Here is a 20,076-nt window from a genome sequence, read left to right on the forward strand (position 1 = left end):
AGTGAGTCACTTACGATAACGTCAGATTATATGGTCGAATCGTTTGGTTGGGAATAATGTACTTTGAAGTCCTTCCCTACGGTCAAACTCTTAAATCGAATTTTGTACTGTCAGTTTTACCAAATAGGAGAGGAATTGTGTTCCATTTGGACAACGCCAGGACACATTCATCGTCAAAAGCTCCGGTAGCTTGGTTGAGAGGTTTTCATGTAATCCGAACCTGGCACCAAGTGATTAGCATCAGTTTCTGTACATGGCAAATGATTTTGCGGGCTAAAAAATTCACATCAATAGAAGCTTATGAAAATTATTTGTCCTATTTTTTTGCCAATAAGGACGAAGGTTCCTATGATAGTGATATGATGAACTACTTTCAAAATAACAGCAAGTTATCGGACCAATCGGTGCATACGTCGGTTGCCTTTTATATTTCAGTATTCGAAAACGAAAACAAATTTTAATTATCGAAAACAGTTTTATTGGTTTTCAAAATATTCTTCATTATACTATATACTATCTATACTCTTGCGAGCGTTTGAACCAACTGTCGAAGCACTTTTGACACTCTGATTAAGGTACTTCTAAAACATGCCTTTTGAATGCCTCAACCGATTTCTATTGGATTCGGAACGAACGAACGAAACAACAACTGATTTTGGACGACCTTCCAAAAACTCCTCATGGAGTGATCTGCGACCTCGATTGAATTCACCACACCATCGATGAACACTGGTACATTACAATGGTGTGTTTTTCTAAAGTAACGGTACCAGTAAATGCTTTTAGAACGTTCTGTAGGCTCTTCGGTGGGCGAATGTGCGAAAGTGTCAATTGTAGTGGAAAAATATTTAAGCTTAGCCAATAGCCTTTTAGAGACCCGTAAGAGGTTTTGATATAAACGATAATACTCTACTGAAAGAGCAATAAGGCTTGGAAGCCCCCTATTTTTGAAATATATAAGTCTATAAACAACTTTTATGAAATTTCAAGTGATGTATAACTATGTACTTGGCCTTAACAATCTATTTACTTTTAATACATGTATGTAATGAGAAATTACAAAAAATGTTGATGAATTCCGATTCTCAGTTTCTATCCTAATTTGGGGAAACTTAAGTCAGCGAAGCATTATTTTGGCGTTCGCTTACAAAAGCAGTCCTATAGAACGCCTATTTCCTTGTCTTAAAAATATCCCTTATTAACAACTATATGTCTTCTGTTTCAGCTGCTCGGCTTGGTCATCATTGGCATTGGCGCATATGTAATCATCAAACTTGAATATTTCAATACCGCAGCCTTCGTAATACTCGGCTTGGGCATCGTGGTGATCTTGACCGCTGTCTTGGGTTCACTGGGTGCGGCACATGAAAGCAGCCAGATCTCCAAAACGGTAAGCAAATTTTCACATTAGTAAACAAAGTATCAATTTGTATTGTTATTTTATTGAATTTGTTTTTCACAATATTTTTTTGTACTTTTCAATGTCACTGCCCTTTTATGCCGAACTGAAACGACGTACATATATACATATGTGTGTAGTTCGCTATCATACTGCTGCTATGGGTTGTGCTGCAAACACTATCGGTTGGCTTCTTATGGATCTTCCAAACGACAATGCTGATCAACATTGATCAAACCTTCGATGAGTTGTGGGGCACGCAGACAGTGCCCATCAAGCCGGGCAACGCTAGTCATATAGCGAGCATTGAGAGATGGGTGAGCATGAGTAATGTTATAATGTGTATAGAAATGTATAGAAATGCTTATGTATGTGTGCTTATATGTATGTAGCTTTGTACTTGCGCACTTGACTTGTTTGCGCATGCGCGCAAGTCTCTTTACAAAATGCCATATATGCGTGCATAAATATGTTTATAAACTATAAATTATTTTGTGTTATTTTTGTTATTGTAATATTTCACTATTGACAATCATAATTCATAAACGTTTATTGCCATATTTGCGCCGCCATTCATGCCTTAGCTCGATTGTTGCGGCAATATCGGCTCTAGCGATTACCTGCTCCCGCCCAATAGCTGCTACAACAGCGTTACGGACAAGCTCAACCTCGACGGCTGCCGGCAGAAGTTCCTCGCGTACGCGGCCGAGCGCTGGCAGGCGTTCAATTTCTTCGCCATCGGTGTGGTGTTGGTCGAGGTGCGTATTTAAAATGTCAAAAATCAATAAATTATTGCTTTATTTTCAAATTATTAGCTACTAAATTATGCTTTGCTATATTTGTGTAATCAAATTTATTACTATTCTCTTACGTAATTCCAGCTGATTTGTGCCGCTTTCGCTTGGGTCTTGGCCAACAGCATTGTGAATCGCTGGCGCCGCTCGAAATACTATCCCAAATAAGCAGTTTAACGCGATTCATTTAAATGCGCACAAAGGCCAAAGAATTTCTACACACACATACACACAAACTTAGTAGGTGGAAAGTGTGTATGCATAGCTGATTAGATGCAGTTACATACGTACACAACTGTACATACCTATCGATGTATTTATTTTATTGTTTTTGCTTTTTTGTTTTTCTTAAAATTGTTTGATTTTTTGTTTTGTTTTTGTAAACAAAGTCAACACACAACGATATTTTGTAGAAGTGTTTGTTCTGACGCTGGAAAATATGAAATTCATTTCGCTAGTCTACCTCAACATGCTCATAAATTAGCTAAGCTACTAAAGAAAACAGTAAAAGTGCCGCTCTGAACACAGCTTAGCTGGAAAATATTTAATTACCAACACAAACGCCTACATATGTCAGCGGGAATAGACACATATTCATACATATAGACGAAATTTATAAATATGCAAGTCAAACGAAACGAAGGTGCCAAAAAGGGTGTTCAATAGGCAGTAAATTTGAAAAAAAAATTAAATAAATTTGTAAAGAAAATTAAAAGAGATTACGCGAAGTGTAAAAAAATTTGAAAAAGAAATAACTTCAAAAAAATATTTTTAAAAAATTTTGAAAGAAAAATTAAAGAAATTTGGCAGAAATTTAAAAGTGATTAAATAAGCATAAAAATATTAAAAAAAAAATTAAAAATTATTTCAAAAAAATTTGAAAAAGAAATAACTTCAGAAAAACATTTAAAAAAATTAAAAAAAAAAATTAAGAAATTTGAGCAGAAATTTAAAAGTGAATAAATAAGCATAAAAATATTAAAAAAAAATTCCAAAATTTTTTTAAAAAAATTTGGAAAAATATGAAATAAATTTGAAGAGAAAATTAAAAGAGATAAAGTAAGATGTAAAAAATATTAAAAGAAAATAACTTCAAAAAATATTTTTAAAAAAATTAAAAAAAAAATTAAGTATATAAACACCTGCATAGTGTATAAGCAGCAAATGATTAACTGATTATATTATAATAAAATTTATAATAAATTTTTCTAAGCATGATTGCGCTGTATCGCTGTTGTTAACATTAGTTTAAGTCGTTAATTAATGTATTTCTTTAAATTTATGCATGCCAAATAACAATTACAACTTTATTAAAAAAATTAAAATTTTACAATTTGCAAAAATACGAAGATATGTGTATACAAATACAAACAAATTAATTATATACAAAATGTACAAACTATTATAAAAAATAATAGATTGATTGTAAACCAATTGCATTTTTAACTAAATGTATCAATAAAATTTATATACAGTTAAAACTAAAAAAAAAATAAAATAAAGTACTGAAAACGATAAAAAAACCCTGCTTTTTTTGATAGTTCAAAATTGCATTTTTCCTTTCCTTTTTCGCTAACAGAAGTAGAGAACAGGAAATTAAGTAAATGGTAATTTGAAAAAAATAATATTATACTACATACATCGAGGTTTAAGCAAAGCTCAATTGTAGAAATTAAAAACGTTTCAGTGGAAATAAGTTGTAAAAATTGTAAAATAACTTGTAAAAATTATTAAAATAGTGTTAAAGATTAGAGAACAAAAACAAATAATAATTGTCGAAAATCGCTTTATTGCTTTTTAAAATATTCTCAATTAATATCTATACATTTTGGATGTCACATTTCCACAGAGGCGTTTCAAAGCACTACTATCGAATTTTGTAAACATTTCTCTAGACCAATCGACACGGGCCTTATTTTGAGCGATCGTCAAATTGTGTGGTATCCAACGTGAACAATTTTTTTTACATTTTACAATATTGAATGTATGCTGGTTCCGCTAATGTCTATAGTTGCCACTATCTAACGATAGACAATCTGCCAATATTAGTTTGCGCACATTATCAATGGTCTCGGGAACAAACAACTGATTTTCGATGACCTTCACGAAATTGGTTTTGGAGTGACTATGACTTCGAATGAATTCACCATACCATCGATAAACACAGGTCCTTGAAGGAGTTCATCATCAAAAATTCAATTAAGTTCATCTATGTATTGTTGTTCAGTTAATTCACCTCGAAGGATATAAAAAATAATTACGCGAAATTGTTTGCGATATAATTTAATTTTTTGGTCAAGATGAATTTTTCAAATGACTGTAAACAGTACAAGTAGTTTAAAATGTCAAACTTTACGATCAAGTTATCAGTTGCTAGACTGCAACACTACTGTTGCCAAATTCCAAAATATTGAAGGGCAACCCACATATTTTCATGTATTTGAATACAAATATTGCAAAAATTATCGTCTTTAAAATAAGCTTCTGAGACAATGCAAGCATGCTAACGCTTAATCCAATCTTCCATGCACTTGTTATAACCTCAGGTCGAATGGACTTTCGAGTCTTTAGCAAAACTTTTGTTTTTCAGTTTCGGCTCCTATTTGATTTTTTGATAGTTTTGACGGTATATTCATAAATTAATAAAAAAAAGTGTGGACTCTTCAGTTACGTTGTCGTGCATCTCCTTTGTGGCCTCTATTCAACGTTGGTTTTGCACAAGATTAAGGTACGATGATTCATAAGAGATGCTGAGATCCACTCCTATTTTTCTGCTGCCATTAACAGCCCTGGATGGACGACTCGTATACGGAAAGTGTTCGATGACTTCACGACCTTCACGGAATGCTTTGTGTCACTGAAATATTTGTGTTTGTGATAAAGTAGCCTCCCCATAATACTCTAAAATATTTTCAATGATTCTGTAACTCTAAACTCTTTTTTATATTTTTAAGGTGAAATCGTTAGACAAATCTTGCGTACCGTTAACAAACGGATGTCAAATGCCCACTAACTTACTTATAGCGATCAAATTTCCCACGAAAAATAGTCGTACCAATTTTGGAAAAAAAACTTATCAGTATTCCAATAATTCAATTCCGTGCAGTAGGCAAAATCTACGGAGAGGGTCCATAGATCTTAGAAAACTTTCAAACTTTCGAATCGAAGGGGAATTATTAATTTAAGTTCGCAACCCGATACCTAATCAGATGTGAGGATAGTTGATTGAATAAGTAAATACTACATTTTATGAGCATGTAACAATCATAGTGCGCATTAAATTAATATTTTTTTATTTTGAAACCTTATTTTGTAAAATGGTGTAAAAAAAATTTAAAAATTATATTTTACGTCAAGGTTGAACTTTGGCCTCGAATAACCGTTGAAGGAATCGATATGCAAAAATTGGCTTTGGATCTCTTTTGTGAAACAGTGAAATTCTCTGGAAAAGCAAGTTTTCATTTACACCAAATTCAATAAACTTCTAAAGAGCATAAGGAATAAGCTCTGGTCGACCTATCGTTGAAAAAGTCGATGAAATTTTGGAAAAGATTGACCAGGACCATCACATAAGCAGCCATGACATCGCTAAGGAACTTAACATTCATCATCAAACGGTCTTGAACCATTTAAAAAAGGCTGGCTACAAAAAGAAGCTCGCTGTTTGAATACCCCATGAATTGTCTGTGAAAAATTTATCGGACCGAGGTAACATTCTTCTTTGATTCTTTGTTGAAACGAAATGAAATCGAACCAATTCTGAAGCGAATGGTAACAGGAGACGAAAAGTGGATCAAATACGACAACAATGTGCGAAAAAGATCATGGTCCTAGCGTGATGAAGCTCGCAAGGCCAGGATTGACGCCTCGAAAGGTTACGCTGAGTGTTTGGTGGGATTGGAAAGGAATCATACACTATGAGCTGCTCCAGCATTGTCAAACGAATGATTTTGCATTTTACTGTCAACAACTGATGAAATTGAAGCAAGCAATCGAAAAAAACGGCCAGAACTGATCAATAGAAAGTGCTTCGTCTTCCATTAGAACAACGCTAAGCCATACACATCTTGGATGACTCGGCAAAAACTGGGAGAGCTTGGTTGGGAAGTTTTGATACGTCCACCATATAGCCCTGACCTTGCACCATCGGACTATCATTTGCTTCGGTCAATGCAGAACTCCCTTAATGGAGTAAAGTTGGCTTCACGAAAAGCCTGTGAAAATTACTTGTCGCAGTTTTTCGCCGAGAAACCAGAAAAGTTTTACACTGATGGAATAATGTCTCTAGCGGAAAAATGGCAAAAAAGGTCGACGAAAATGCTATATATTTGGTTCATTGAAGTTTATTATAAGTTTAAAAAAATAAGTTGCAGTTTGACAAGAAATACGAAAAGACTTTTTCGACTACCCTATATTAAAACAAAATATTTGATATTAATATTAAGAGCTCAAACTTTAATTGAATTTATTTGCTTGGTACTTTGAAATATTGGTTGACAAACAACTCTAAGAAAGGCTCTCCAAGTACTATAAACGCTTAATTGTAGCGGGAAGGTTCTCCGCCTTAAGGTTTTCTATTTTTTCCTATTAACAGTTAAAAAACTTTTTATTTCGCTTCCAACTTTTTGAAAAAATATTTCGATTTGTGAATTTTGTAGGAAATTGATTGCTCTTTAAAAAAGGTCTGAGCGATTTTTTCATAAAAGTAAACCGCTTAAAAAATGCGAAATATGGTTTGACCCACCTTAATATGTACATACATACATATGTACATGTATGTATATGCATTAAAATATTAAAATAAATGAAGTCAATAAATATAAAAACAAATGTCTTTTGTCCATAAAGAAGAACCTTTGAAGTGACTCACGTGAATCAAATTGTATAAAAAATTATCTGCTGTCGGATGCTATGTGATTGAAGGAATTCGTATGTGGATAAGTTCTTAATGGGTCCGATAAAACCGAAAGTAAGTAAAAAAACGAATTGGCTGATGCAAAGGAGACTGCAATTATATATTTCTTATACACATGTACATTTTGTATATATCTACGATATATAGCTACTAAGTTTGCACAATTGAAGTCATTCAAAACAGTTTTAGCTCTCGAATTAGCAAACGCACATATTTGTTTTGCTTAGAACTCACATGGTCTATAATTTTTCGAAAATCAACAACAAGCGGTGAAATAAACTTGAATGTGTTTACAAAGAGCTTTTCACTGTTACAATTTTTCACTATTACAAAGTATGTTTGTCTGTATGTATGTCTATCTTTATGTGTATGTAAGTATGTTTGCTTGCAAGTTGGCGCAATATAGAATATATGTGATCCCGTTTAAGCTTGTTGATATTGGCCTTTAAGGTCTTTCGGCCAGCAGCGATTTCCGATCATAAAATCAACGCTGCTGGCGCTGCCGTCAGCGTGTGCTAGGCGCGTAGGCGCAGCTTGTGCGGTTGACATTTAAAAATTCATAAAGATTTTCGTTTTCACTTTGATATCATGTTTTGTTGTTGTAATGTTGAGTTTTTGTTTTAATCTCTCAAATCTTTATTGCATTTTATTGGTCAGCTGTGGAGACTATGTATGCGAGTTGGCGTTCTTGGCGGAAAATCTTCGCCCAACAATGTATTTGCATAAACACAGACACACATCTACACACACACACACACACTTAAACATATGCATTATCGTAACGGTGTGTCTTCGCTGTAGAGCGCCGGAAAGACAACTGAGAGTGAAAGAAAGCAGCAGATTTTTTCTATTGCCAATGATAAAGCTGCCAACAACAATAACAATAATAACAACAACAAGGGTGTGAAAGCATAAAAACAATAGCGGAAAGCAGAAAATACCGAAGAGAATTATTAGCAATTAGTCGACAGTTTATTTTTTTCGAATTTTTGTTTTGTTTTTGTTTTGGTTTTTCAAGATTTTCTTATGACATGGCGATCGGAAATTTTGTCATCGTTGAGCTCATCGCTCCGCAAAGGTACTACAACGGTTGGCAGCGCAAAACAGAGCAGATCAGTTGAGATCGTCAGGGCCACTTTGACGTTTTGTTGCTGCTTATTGTCGATTCAGTTTAAAAAGCTACGTGAACGCGCTTCGAAAGTGACCGCGGATGCGCCGGTGACGATCACTCTTTAGTATTGTAAGAGCAGCCAGTGTCTTGTGAATTTTTTAGCGTAACGGAATTCGTTAGAATCGATTGTGTAATTGTTTTTATTTTCAATTGTTGTACATACATACATACTTACTTATATATTGTATATATTTGCGAGCAGTTAACGAGTAAATGCGAATAACAGTATTATTTTGACAACAATAAGTGTTTAATTGATTTCAAAAATATATAAACCCACTTACATCGATATATTATATAAAAAAATTGTAAGAGACTGTTGGCGGAAGGATATAGACAACAGCTGTTCAACATACGAAAATGTTTCGCTGCACCAGGAAGCGCTTGAAAGTCACGTTATTCGTATTTAATGCGATCTGTGCTGTAAGTATTTTGAAAATTGAAGAAAAAATTGTGAAATAAAACAAGTTTTAGAACTTTGGCCGTACCGAAGTTGAAATATAGGTTATTTTGGGCAATAATCTAAGCCAAGTATTCCATCAAATAAAAAAATTGTCTATATAAGCAGTTGATTTGGATCGATCAGTGTGTATGACAGCTATATGCCATAGTGATCCGACATCGACAGTTCCGACAAATGAGCAGCTCCTTGGTCAATCAAGAACAAAAGAAGATTTGCAAAATTTCAGATCGATATCTCAAAAACTGAGAGATTGGTTCGCGACAGACGGGTGTTAGGGTCTGCGAGGTTTTTTTCTGGTTGTTACAAACCGGGTATCTGTCTGATGAGCTCGACCGCTCCGCAGCAGGATCTGAACCATTCACCGCGGTGGGTCCTCGTACCATTAATGAGCTGCTCCGCAAGAGAGAAGAAGTTTGCAGAGAAAGCTATTGGAAAGATAACCCAAAATATTGGTTTACAACCTCAGCCGGTTTAAACATGTTGTGATCATTGACAAGGACAAACTCAGGCTACTTGTCGCATTCTACACTGGCCACTGTGGTCACTGAAACTCCAGAACATCTGCTAATTAACTGTATAGCAGTCTGCAAACTAAGGCTAAAGACCCTCAGATCCATGTTTTCAAATAGTGATCACATCGCTGTATATTGGAATTTATCAATATGCTGGGGCTACGGGGGTGACTTAAGGTGATTTAAGGGAGGGCACAATAGACTATGGATCGCTGTGCAATCCTCATCAATTTATCTTGTTTATCTTATCTTAGTATAAACTAACCGGAAGGAAGCTATAAAACATATCCGGTAATTGTTTGAAGCGGAAGATTTAGGGATCACATGGGTTTCCCCGGTTAAAAAACAGCTTTTTTCAAATTTTTTTTTCATATAAAAAATTAAATATTTTATTAGAATTTTTTATTGGTGCGAACATACACTACTATCGGGTGATTTTTTAAGAGCTTGATAACTTTTTTAAAAAAAAAAACGCATAAAATTTGCAAAATCTCATCGGTTCTTTATTTGAAACGTTAGATTGGTTCATGACATTTACTTTTTGAAGATAATTTCATTTAAATGTTGACCGCGGCTGCGTCTTAGGTGGTCCATTCGGAAAGTCCAATTTTGGGCAACTTTTTCGAGCATTTCGGCCGGAATAGCCCGAATTTCTTCGGAAATGTTGTCTTCCAAAGCTGGAATAGTTGCTGGCTTATTTCTGTAGACTTTAGACTTGACGTAGCCCCACAAAAAATAGTCTAAAGGCGTTAAATCGCATGATCTTGGTGGCCAACTTACGGGTCCATTTCTTGAGATGAATTGTTCTCCGAAGTTTTCCCTCAAAATGGCCATAGAATCGCGAGCTGTGTGGCATGTAGCGCCATCTTGTTGAAACCACATGAGTCAACATTTAAATGAAATTATCTTCAAAAAGTAAATGTCATGAACCAATCTAACGTTTCAAATAAAGAACCGATGAGATTTTGCAAATTTTATGCGTTTTTTTTTTAAAAAAAGTTATCAAGCTCTTAAAAAATCACCCGATATTAACAAAGAAATTCTGAAAGTTTTGGAAACAAGCATTTTAAACTCGGCCATTGCGATGCCATCTCCTGTGACCACTCGGAAAAAAGATGCGCATGCGTTGGCAGGATAACTCCATACAGGATCATCTAAAGTGAAAAAAGACTTGTTTCAGTTAAAACCTTAACTTAGAACTTGGTTGAAGAAAAAAAATGAAAATTGGATTTTTGAAAAATATTTTTACAAAAAAATAAATATTTCAGTGAAAATTTCGCGACTTTTTTATTTTTTAAATTATTGTGATCAAAAAGAGTCTTCAAGAATTTTATCTTCAAGACCTGTGCAAAATTTCATGATGATCGGTTTAGTAGTTCAGTTGAGTAGTTAAAAACACAGTTACGAGAAAAACGCGTTTAAAGACGGCGTACTTAGCCTAGCTAGCCTAGCTAGCCTCAAGCACACAAGTTATCAAGGCTGTATCTCCGAAACTATTACTCGGATCAACTTGAAAGTGTAGGAAAACATTCTAGAGGTGTTGTAGAATTTAATAAGACAATAAAAAAATTTGATTTTTTTAAACCCGTAAGCCCATGTAACTTCTTAAAAATTGTGTTTAACATTTCTTACATATGGTGATATACATACTTATATTCGGAATAAGGTGTATAGGAAGGCTGTATATGATAATTTAATTTTTTATATTATTTTAATGATATACATATATAAGTATATATAACTAACCCATTTCCACAATATGAGTCAATTGAAAGGACTTGAACTATTATATTGGATATAAGAAGTCTATGCGAAAGTTGAGTCAATTTAATCTATTTTTGATGCCAAAACATAGTGTGTGCAATAAACAAGATATTCAAAATATAGTGATATTCTCGTTAATTGGTTAAACTAAAGGTCCGAAATATATATGCTAGTCATATGGCTGCTAAGAGAAGTTAAGTCCTTAATCAATCCACTTTGGGTATCAGACCGCATCCTGCGAGTTATTGCTTATTCAAATGCTACTTAGAGCTAGTTATTGAAGGAATATGTAGTTAAAGTGAATGAAAATAGTCATGCAGTTATTAAGATGTCATATTTCATCTAAAAGTGGTTTCATGACCATTGTTAAATCATATGGAGTTTTTCATATAAATAATTTAGAAGTATATAACGCTCTCCTCTTGTTTTAATATTCCAGCCGTTATTATTTAGTCAATTATCGCTTATTTAGTATTTTCGAGTGATACCATTACATAACTATTTCACCACTGAGTCCTGCATCCATAAAATCAAGATGGTGAATCTCGAAGACTGTATATTTTACAGCAACAGCTATTCTCTAAACGTAAACATTAAAAAAAATTGCATTTCCTTACCTTAATTAATTTCTAAAATTTCTATATCCTCTTTTACTTAATTACGTCGCTTCAATGAGAAAACTTTGCTTGCAGACGCTGATGACAATAATTAGTCATATTGTGTGCGACTATTTAAAAATAAACTGCAAAGTGTGACCGTTCTTTTCGCCTTTCTCATTTTTAATGCAATCGGCCACAAACGCATACACATATTACTGTATGCGAGCCTTTTTGCTACTTTTTAAGTTTCATTTATTGTTTTCTTCAACATTTTATTTTTATATTTTGTTGTCATTTCACATTTTTGTTTGCTCTTTTCTTCCCTCTTTCTGCATCGCAAGCGTTCATGAGCAACATTTAAAAAACCGTTTGTGAAAACAATTGTGCAAACTTTAAAAGTTTGGGCGATTATGAGCTTTCAAGAGAAAGCTTTCAAAGTAGAATTGGGTACAGTGGTGGCAAATTTTATTGGGATTTGGGAAAGAAAAACGTTACTTTCAAATATAAATATAGAAAATCGTAGTCGCATAGCCTTTACTCAAATGGGTCAGAGGTGGTTTCAGGGGTTAGGAAGCAATGATTTTGTTTACTTGATTCACAATCAAAAGTATACAGAAAAAAATGCTTTTTCCGAATTTTATTTGGACCTTAGGTTAAAAAGTCGATCCCAAAAAGTATGCCACTTGGATGACAGAGACCGCCGGTCCATTGTTATACCTAAATACAACTAAGTATTGACCGAGAAGGACTCTCAGAGACCGCTTGTCCTTTGTGATACCTAAACACTCGTATGTATTGACCGGAAAAAATCTCAAAAATCGGCAAAGCGCTTTGAGTCTGTCACAATTTTCTTGAAGTTACATACATATGTACATATATCGCTTCCAGCTATTTCACCTGGTTCGTTGAATATATGACTGCCGAGATGTTTCCACCACAGTCTTGGTAATTCTGGACAATTGAAATGGAAATGCCTGGACGTTTCCATTTCATCTTCTTTTAATAATTTTGACAGTTTGCGTCAAACAATATTTCCATCCTTAACTTTCTTTTGTGTCCTCCCTTAAATTCGAAAGATTGTGCTCTCTCACTGTCTTTCGTCCCTTCGTTTACTGCCCGCCACTCAGCATTCGGTCAAGCAGAAGTTGTTCTCCAGATAAAGTCGGTAATATCTACTGAAGTTAGACATTTTATATCAAAACTTTATGGGTATTTGTGTGAGACTTGCCTCTGTTGTATCCATACTAGATAGTAATCCTTATTAGCATATTATCTCACCTCCGAGGGAAGCGTTATTCCAGCTAGTCAACATTTCGACTATTCATAAGAAGATTAGAGGTTATAAGCATGATTTCGCAGTATAAATTTAAAGCCTTGTTAACTGATTTTAAGATGGAGATTTCTTAAAGCCAAAGGGTGGAGCAAGTTTTGAAATCAGCTTCAGCTTAACAACAGACCAAGGGTCAATGATCAGGATGTCTCCCTCTTTACAATGATAAGAGATTAGATCCCTATTGGCAAAAATATAATCTTCTAGAGCCCTTGCGGGGATCGAACCCGCGACCTTTGGATTAGAAGTCCAATGTGCTATCCACTGCACCAAAGGGCCGTTAAATATTCAAAAATATGCCCAAAAATATAAAAGATTATTGACTGCTGAAAGTCAAAAATATAAAAGTAAAATTATATAAATACAGAACAGAACTACTCCACAGCTGCGTTCATTAATTTATTATTTAAACAGTTGTCTCAGTGGTCTTTAATGAAACAGTAAGAGATACAGAAGAAGCGCCGAAACTTCATTTACAGAACTGACACTGATATGCTTGATTAAAAGAAATATGTGGAGCCTGCAGTGCCAAAGCAAATGTTTACCTTTAAAATATCTTCTAATAGACATTTATTCATTACGAGTCTATCATATTTGGTTACGATTAACTGGTTTTAAGCTTGGCATAACTCACAACTGTAGTTCTTCTATAACGATGATATGCTGTACGAGTTTTTATCTTAAAATAAAAGCTTCGGTTAAAACAAATAAGGAAGAGATAGGTCCGTTTGTAACCGAACATTTCATACTCTTGCAACTTGCCAGGATTAAAGCCAGGGAAGTACCTTCAAGAACATAAGGCTTGTTAGTTGTATGGGGTCTATTATGGTTTTCACTCGAAGCAAGCACAAAGATGTACCCTTAGAAGAAAAACACGCTCTCACAATTTCATTCAGATTACCGATATATGCGATCACCTAGAAGTTCGAAAATCGTTGTATTAGTTATATGGGCGCTAAGGGAAGTATTGACCTGATGCAATCCATTATTATATTCTATTCCTAAATTTCAATTATATCTGCATCTCACGTATTGACCGTTACTTTCGGTAAACAATCAACCACAGGTACTGGGATCCACTTATTCGGTAACTAGGGCTTTAAACCGTTTTGGTTCGACCTGAACAAGTTTTGATCAAAGGGTTGCACACTTCAAAAGTACCATTTGTGCAAATTTTTATCCTGATATATTAAATGATTTTAGATTTGTATATTGGAAAGTGAAAGATTCAAATGGAGTTTAAAATTGTGTTGTATGGGAAGTAGGCGTAGATATAGTCTGATTTCGCCCATTTTCACAGTGTAACATAAAAATATGTTAAGAATGTCAGGTTTCGAATTTTGTTGAAATCGGTCGGACGGGTATCGAGATATGTGATTTTACCTAAAAGGGGGGTGCCACACCCAATGTCCATTTTTGACCACGGCTCTTTTAAAGCCCCATCTATAACCCTATATCTATCTCGCTTAGTTTTAGGTGATACATACAATCGTTAGGTGAACAAAACCATTATACTCTCCAAACTTATTTTATAGTTCAGTTAACGCCTCCAAAAAGTGTACCTTTAAAAAGCAGAATTCGGAAAACTAAAAAAAAGTTGTAATTTGAAGAGCCATCGGCTCGAAACGAATCTTACCATATGGTTATATCACATTATACATTAAAATTATATAGAATCTTTCTTTTCTTTTATCTTTCTTTCCCTTTATCCTTAGATCATGGGTGTTATACTAATGTGGTTCGGAGCTTGGCTACATAGTAATATTGGAGAAATAGATGTGGATAATAGTGAAACCCTGGTCGCCACTGTCATTGTACTCCTCGGCGCAGTGTTACTGGTGATGGCGATCTTTGGCTGTGCTGCAACCTACATGGAGTCCAAAAGCATGTTGATAAGTGTAAGTAATGATTCATTATCGAAGTATATAAATTATATCTTTCAAGAGTGAAAAGCATACTTTGAGAATTCTCTAGAGGGCTATCCAAAGACTTAGCATTCTGTTAAGCACAAAATAGAATCTTCTAGAGCCCTTGCGGGGATCGAACCCGCGACCTTTGGATTAGAAGTCCAATGTGCTATCCACTGCACCAAAGGGCCGCTTAATCTAAGCTTATAACTCTACATATCAAAAAGAAGTAAAACTATAAAACAGTTACCTTTAATTGTTTGGATAGTTTTACCGAAATAGTTTCAAAGTAACTGTTTATACAGGTGTTTTTTTGTCGAGAACTGTATTTGAAATATGTAGGTCACAAGTTTTGAGCTCACTATCACCAGCTGAATGCTTTAGAAAATGAAGTTTTCTTTTGGATAATGAATGATATTTTTTGTCTTCTTCTAATTCTTGATTTTAAACCATCAAGTTCATCAACCATCACGTTCATCAATAACACCCAAAGAGATTCAGTACTACAGATTTAGGAATATTATCTAACATTGATCTTACATCGAAAAGAATTTAGTTAACTGTCCTCTCCACATTTTTTCTTCTCAGTAGACTGAAAGTAGAGAACATACAACCCACTTCCTGATTACTTTAGGTTCTCTGGCGAGAGCATCGTGCTCTTTTCGTTAAATCTAACTGGAATGTTCGAAACCATGCGAGCCTTAGATAACTTCAAAGGAATTCTAATTCACTAAAGTCCATCATTGTATTTCTTAAAGAATCAGTTAATAATGTCTTTTTATCTGAAAATTGCGAAAAGTCTGGAGTTTGGAGAACATACATGTCTTAAAAGCAAAGTAGTCTAAATTAAAAAGCGCAGGGTTGCATTTTCTGCGAAAAACTGGTATTCTTGCCGAGCAATATCAAAGATAGATAAGTAAAAAATGTTAATATATTTCTATCTCTTCCCCAGTATGCTGTGATTTTAGTTATTTTGCTGGTCATACAAATATTCCTCGTGAGCATTAGCTACACGGCGGCTAGCGGCAGTCTCTCAAGTGGCCTACAACGAGGTTTCGACGAACTCTGGGATAGACGGAATGCGAATAAAAATACAACATTGTCTTTTTATGAAGAGTGGGTAAGATTTATAAGTGATTCATTACCTACAAACATAATCATTTTACACGCCTAGAAAGCAGTCATAAAAAGCAGTCCTCTATAACCCAAATATTTATCCACTTTCTCGCTTCTAAAATCATATTAACTCTCCCCCCACAGCTCCAGTGCTGCGGCAAGAGCAGCGCCAATGACTATTTTCTCATGGACAAAGTTCCGCCGCCCAGCTGCTGTCGCTACCAAGACTGTACGAACGTTCTAAATCTCTATGTGGATGGTTGTGAGAAGAAATTTGGCGAATATTTGACTGAGAAGACGAGCAGCTTCAACACTATTAGTTGGTGTTTGATCATCACGGAGGTAAGTGTGCTCAAAGCAGTCTTTATGTACGCGATAATTTTAAGGAAATGTTGTCTTTTGCAGTTAATTGGCTCGGTGTTCGCTTGCATTTTGCTTGATAGCATCCGAGATTATCGCGATCGCATTCGTTTCTACAACTGAGGAGTGCGGAGAGCTAGACACAAAATGCAAATACCTCGTTCCTTTGCACTGCATAGTATTGTTACACACACATATATATATATACATATGTTGAATTGATATATTATTAATATAAATTAGGAAAAATATTGTAAATTATTAGCTAATTATTGTTATGCAAGCTAAACCTAGACCTAAAAAATTTAGTTACATTCTTATATAATTTTTATAAAAAAATATTGTTGTTTAATTGTAAGTAACACAATTATATGGTAACCTTGAAATAAAATAAAGTCGAAAGCAAAAACTTTTTGGAAAGAATTTTGTACAGATTATTTTTTTTTACTCTCAAAATGTTAATCTTTCGGCATGAATCACATTTCTCTCAAAAGAATGTACAGTAAGCCTTCGCCTAACCTTCCGTTAAAGTTCTTTTTGGATACTTCTCTTGTTTTCAAACATCTGTTCGCAAATAATATGCCTGAAAATGGAATCCCTTGGTCCATTGGTTGGATAATGGACAATTTTAGGGAATTCGGTGTTAAAAAAAACAATGGGGTCTTACTGAACAAAAGAGATGTTTTATATTTAAAAACATGTTCGAAATAAAATTTTGCAACAGGTGGCAACTCATAAAAATTATTTCTTATAAAAATCTTTCCTAAAAATTTGTAGCTTAATGTACATATCATAATTTTTTATTTCTTTTAAAACTTTCAAAAAGGCGGTAACACTACTGAAGAATATATTCGATTAAAATCTTTCATAAATATGTTTAGTTCGATACTTATACTACAATATTTTATTTACTTTTGGCTTTTCAAACAAGTGCCAACTCTACCAAAAAAATAAATCCTTTTAAAATCATAGAAATTTCCTCAAGAGTATGAACGATATTACGATCTATATTCATTTGCGAAATTCTAAGAATCAACTTTTTTGCATATCTTCAATCTATACATTGTGACAAAAAATTGTCCGGAAATTGTATGTAAATAAAACGCTAAATATTTAATTATTCATCGATATTTATTTTGTCATCTTCAAAGTAAGCCTCAATAGACATAATATACTTACGCCAATGATTTTTTCAGTCTTCGAAACCTTTTCATAAGCACTTTTTGGGATGGCCTTCAACTCCTTCAGCGAATTTTGTTTTATCTCTTCGATCGACTGAAAACAGGTTCTACGTAACAGCAATTTTAGGTTAGGGAACAAGAAAAAGTTACATGGAACCAAATCTGGTGAATCCGGTGATTGATCGATGGTATTTGTTGCGTTTTGGCATTGAGCTCAGTTACAATCGTGGCTCGATGCGATGGTGCATTATCATCGTGTAAAAAGCATGAATTGTTCTCACGCAACGCCTCAATACTGCCAAATAGAACTCTTTGTTGACCGTCTGTCCCTCCGGAACAAATTCATGATGCACCAAACCACGAATATCGAAGAAAACAGTGAGCTTCACCTTGATTATTGAGCGGGTTTGGCGTGGTTTCTTTGTCTCATCGGCAGTTATAATGTTCTCCAGGAATGTGAGATCAGAATTCGAACGATCAAGCATGTCCAAAGAGACCTTTTACTGTACCTTTTTTGAAAAAAAAAATCAACTTTATCGGGACGAGTCGAACAATTTCATGCCAAACAAATCCACTAAAATCATTCGAAAGATCTCGCGAGAGATCTCGAGCTCTTTTGCCATCTCTCTAACACTTGCCTGATGATTTTCAAGCACCATATACTTTACTTTTTTAATATTTTCATCTGTTGAAGAGGTTGAAGGTCGTTTAGAATGAGGCATGGCTACAAAGATCTCTCGACCGTTTTTAAAGGCTTTGTACCACTCATATGCTTGTGTACCGACTTAAGCAACTGCTGTAAAAAAGCTGGTTGACAGATCACACTCATATTGGCAAAGTAATTAAGCACAGTCCCACCAATTTAGAAAAATATATTTTTTTGAAACATCATTCACTTCGGGAATTTAATTACAATTTCGGGGTGCTTTTGCGACACAATACATATATATTTGAGAATATTCTCCGAAGAGCTTAGAGAGATGAGTGTCGTGGTAAAATTTATTTTATTTGCTTAAACGGCTCTCAAAACTTTTATTGAGTTGTTCTCATAACGCTGTTTTCAAAATCAGTGATGAAATTTTCTCTGAAACGGCTTGAATGAACGACTTGTATTTTTAACACGACCTTCTTAGAAATAATTTCAAATAACGATAAAAAAATTAAAATTCCGATTTTTTCAACTACCCTGAAGCTTACATTTCTTCCCAGAAACGACTTTTTTTGCCGCCGTTTTATCAAAAATTTAATTTAGGCTAGACCTTCAATCATCACCTGTATTCATCTATTGTAATAATACTTTGTTTTTCAGTTTTGCGTTTGACAGATAATTTTAAACAAAAAAAAAACTCTCGCGACAAAATTTTTTCGGGAATCCTCTTGGAAATTAACTACCGGATTAAGGGATTTAAAAATTTTTCAGACAAATGTCCGATTAATACATTAAATTCTTTAAATGTTCACTTTGGTTATTTGTTTATTAAATAAAATGAATCATGAAGAAATAACGAAAAACACGTTTTTTTTCTTATTTTCAAGTAAATATAAATGTAATCATTTAATTGGATCACATTGCAAAAGCCATAGTTAAATGAAATTTGAAAAGGTTGTAGTAAAAATGAGGAACATTATTTCATTGAATTGTATGTAGAACGTAAGCATTAGAACTTAAAGCACTAGTAAAGTAAAGTACCAATGTCCAACTTCATATTCAAAAGATACTCCACGACGTATACGCAATATTTCATATCAGCAACATGGAACTTTATTGCGAATTGTCTATGGCATAAATACCACAGAGAATTGTACAATTGTTGTCAGGCTTGGCTTGGAAACATAAATTAGAAAAGCATTACACAGCTTTGCAGAGTCGTCAAGATTTCTCTCAAATTCGATGGTTTTACATGCAACAGATGTTTCTGGTTTCCGACTTCATTATTAATTAATATTCCAAAGATGTATCTACTTTGAATTTAATTGATTACTATTGGTACAATATCATAAAATATTTCATACTTTCAAAGCTACTGAAGAATGTCGCTAATCTGACATTCAAGCCATTAACTTCGTCCCGTTCCCGAGTACATTTGATCGATATACATACATATGTACATTTTATTTACTATATGTATTAAAAAAAAACTAAAGATGATTCACGCACTTCGCCTGCGTTCCCCGTGACGCAATTAAGAGAAGAAAATCACTTCACAGCGACGCAAAGCAGCTGGTGTTTGATTAATGACTAAAATACACCAAAATCCGCTGAAAACTGACCATGAAAATGAGTCGGTTCGACAAATGAATGAAAACGAAAAACATGGAAATACTACGCAAAAAAAACAAAAAAAAAATAAAAACTAAATAATAATACAAAGAAAATTAAGTAAACAAAGTTAGAATAAAAATTGAAAAAACAAATTCACAAAAATTAACGCATACGAATTAAATAAATTTACATAAAAGCCATAAAAAGTGAAACTGGAAATGCAAATGAAAAGAAAAATCACGAGAGTGAGAAGAAGCGAGAGCGCGAATGAGAACAAGTGATAAATAAATCAATGCGCAAGC

At 34.1% G+C, this 20,076-nt stretch overlaps 2 protein-coding genes and 2 non-coding genes across 5 annotated transcripts in view; 2 read left to right on the top strand and 2 right to left on the bottom strand.

Annotated features, from left to right (window-relative positions):
• The window catches only part of LOC120772679 (protein late bloomer), a 29,090-nt gene extending 26,152 nt beyond the window's left edge, over positions 1 to 2,938 (top strand). For both annotated transcript variants that reach the window (XM_040101416.1, XM_040101417.1), the window contains exons 3-6: positions 1,226 to 1,390; positions 1,540 to 1,716; positions 1,984 to 2,157; positions 2,281 to 2,938. In XM_040101416.1, the coding sequence (XP_039957350.1) occupies positions 1,226 to 1,390; positions 1,540 to 1,716; positions 1,984 to 2,157; positions 2,281 to 2,361 (597 nt within the window). In that variant the 3' untranslated portion in view covers positions 2,362 to 2,938. The remainder of the gene's footprint in view (positions 1 to 1,225; positions 1,391 to 1,539; positions 1,717 to 1,983; positions 2,158 to 2,280) is intronic.
• Positions 2,939 to 8,639: 5,701 nt separating this feature from the next.
• On the top strand, positions 8,640 to 16,658 carry LOC120771463 (protein late bloomer). The gene is made up of 5 exons (XM_040099474.1): positions 8,640 to 8,702; positions 14,663 to 14,845; positions 15,807 to 15,974; positions 16,115 to 16,312; positions 16,376 to 16,658. Exons 1-5 carry the CDS (start codon positions 8,640 to 8,642, stop codon positions 16,451 to 16,453), a joined length of 690 nt encoding a protein of 229 aa, XP_039955408.1. The 3' UTR covers positions 16,454 to 16,658.
• On the bottom strand, positions 13,154 to 13,226 carry Trnar-ucu. The gene has a single exon. It is a non-coding gene; the product is annotated as a tRNA-Arg (tRNA).
• Trnar-ucu lies at positions 14,973 to 15,045 on the bottom strand. The gene has a single exon. It is a non-coding gene; the product is annotated as a tRNA-Arg (tRNA).
• Positions 16,659 to 20,076: the final 3,418 nt, after the last annotated feature.

The sequence above is a fragment of the Bactrocera tryoni genome, chromosome 3 (genome assembly GCF_016617805.1).
Source record: "Bactrocera tryoni isolate S06 chromosome 3, CSIRO_BtryS06_freeze2, whole genome shotgun sequence".
NCBI lineage: Eukaryota > Metazoa > Arthropoda > Insecta > Diptera > Tephritidae > Bactrocera > Bactrocera tryoni.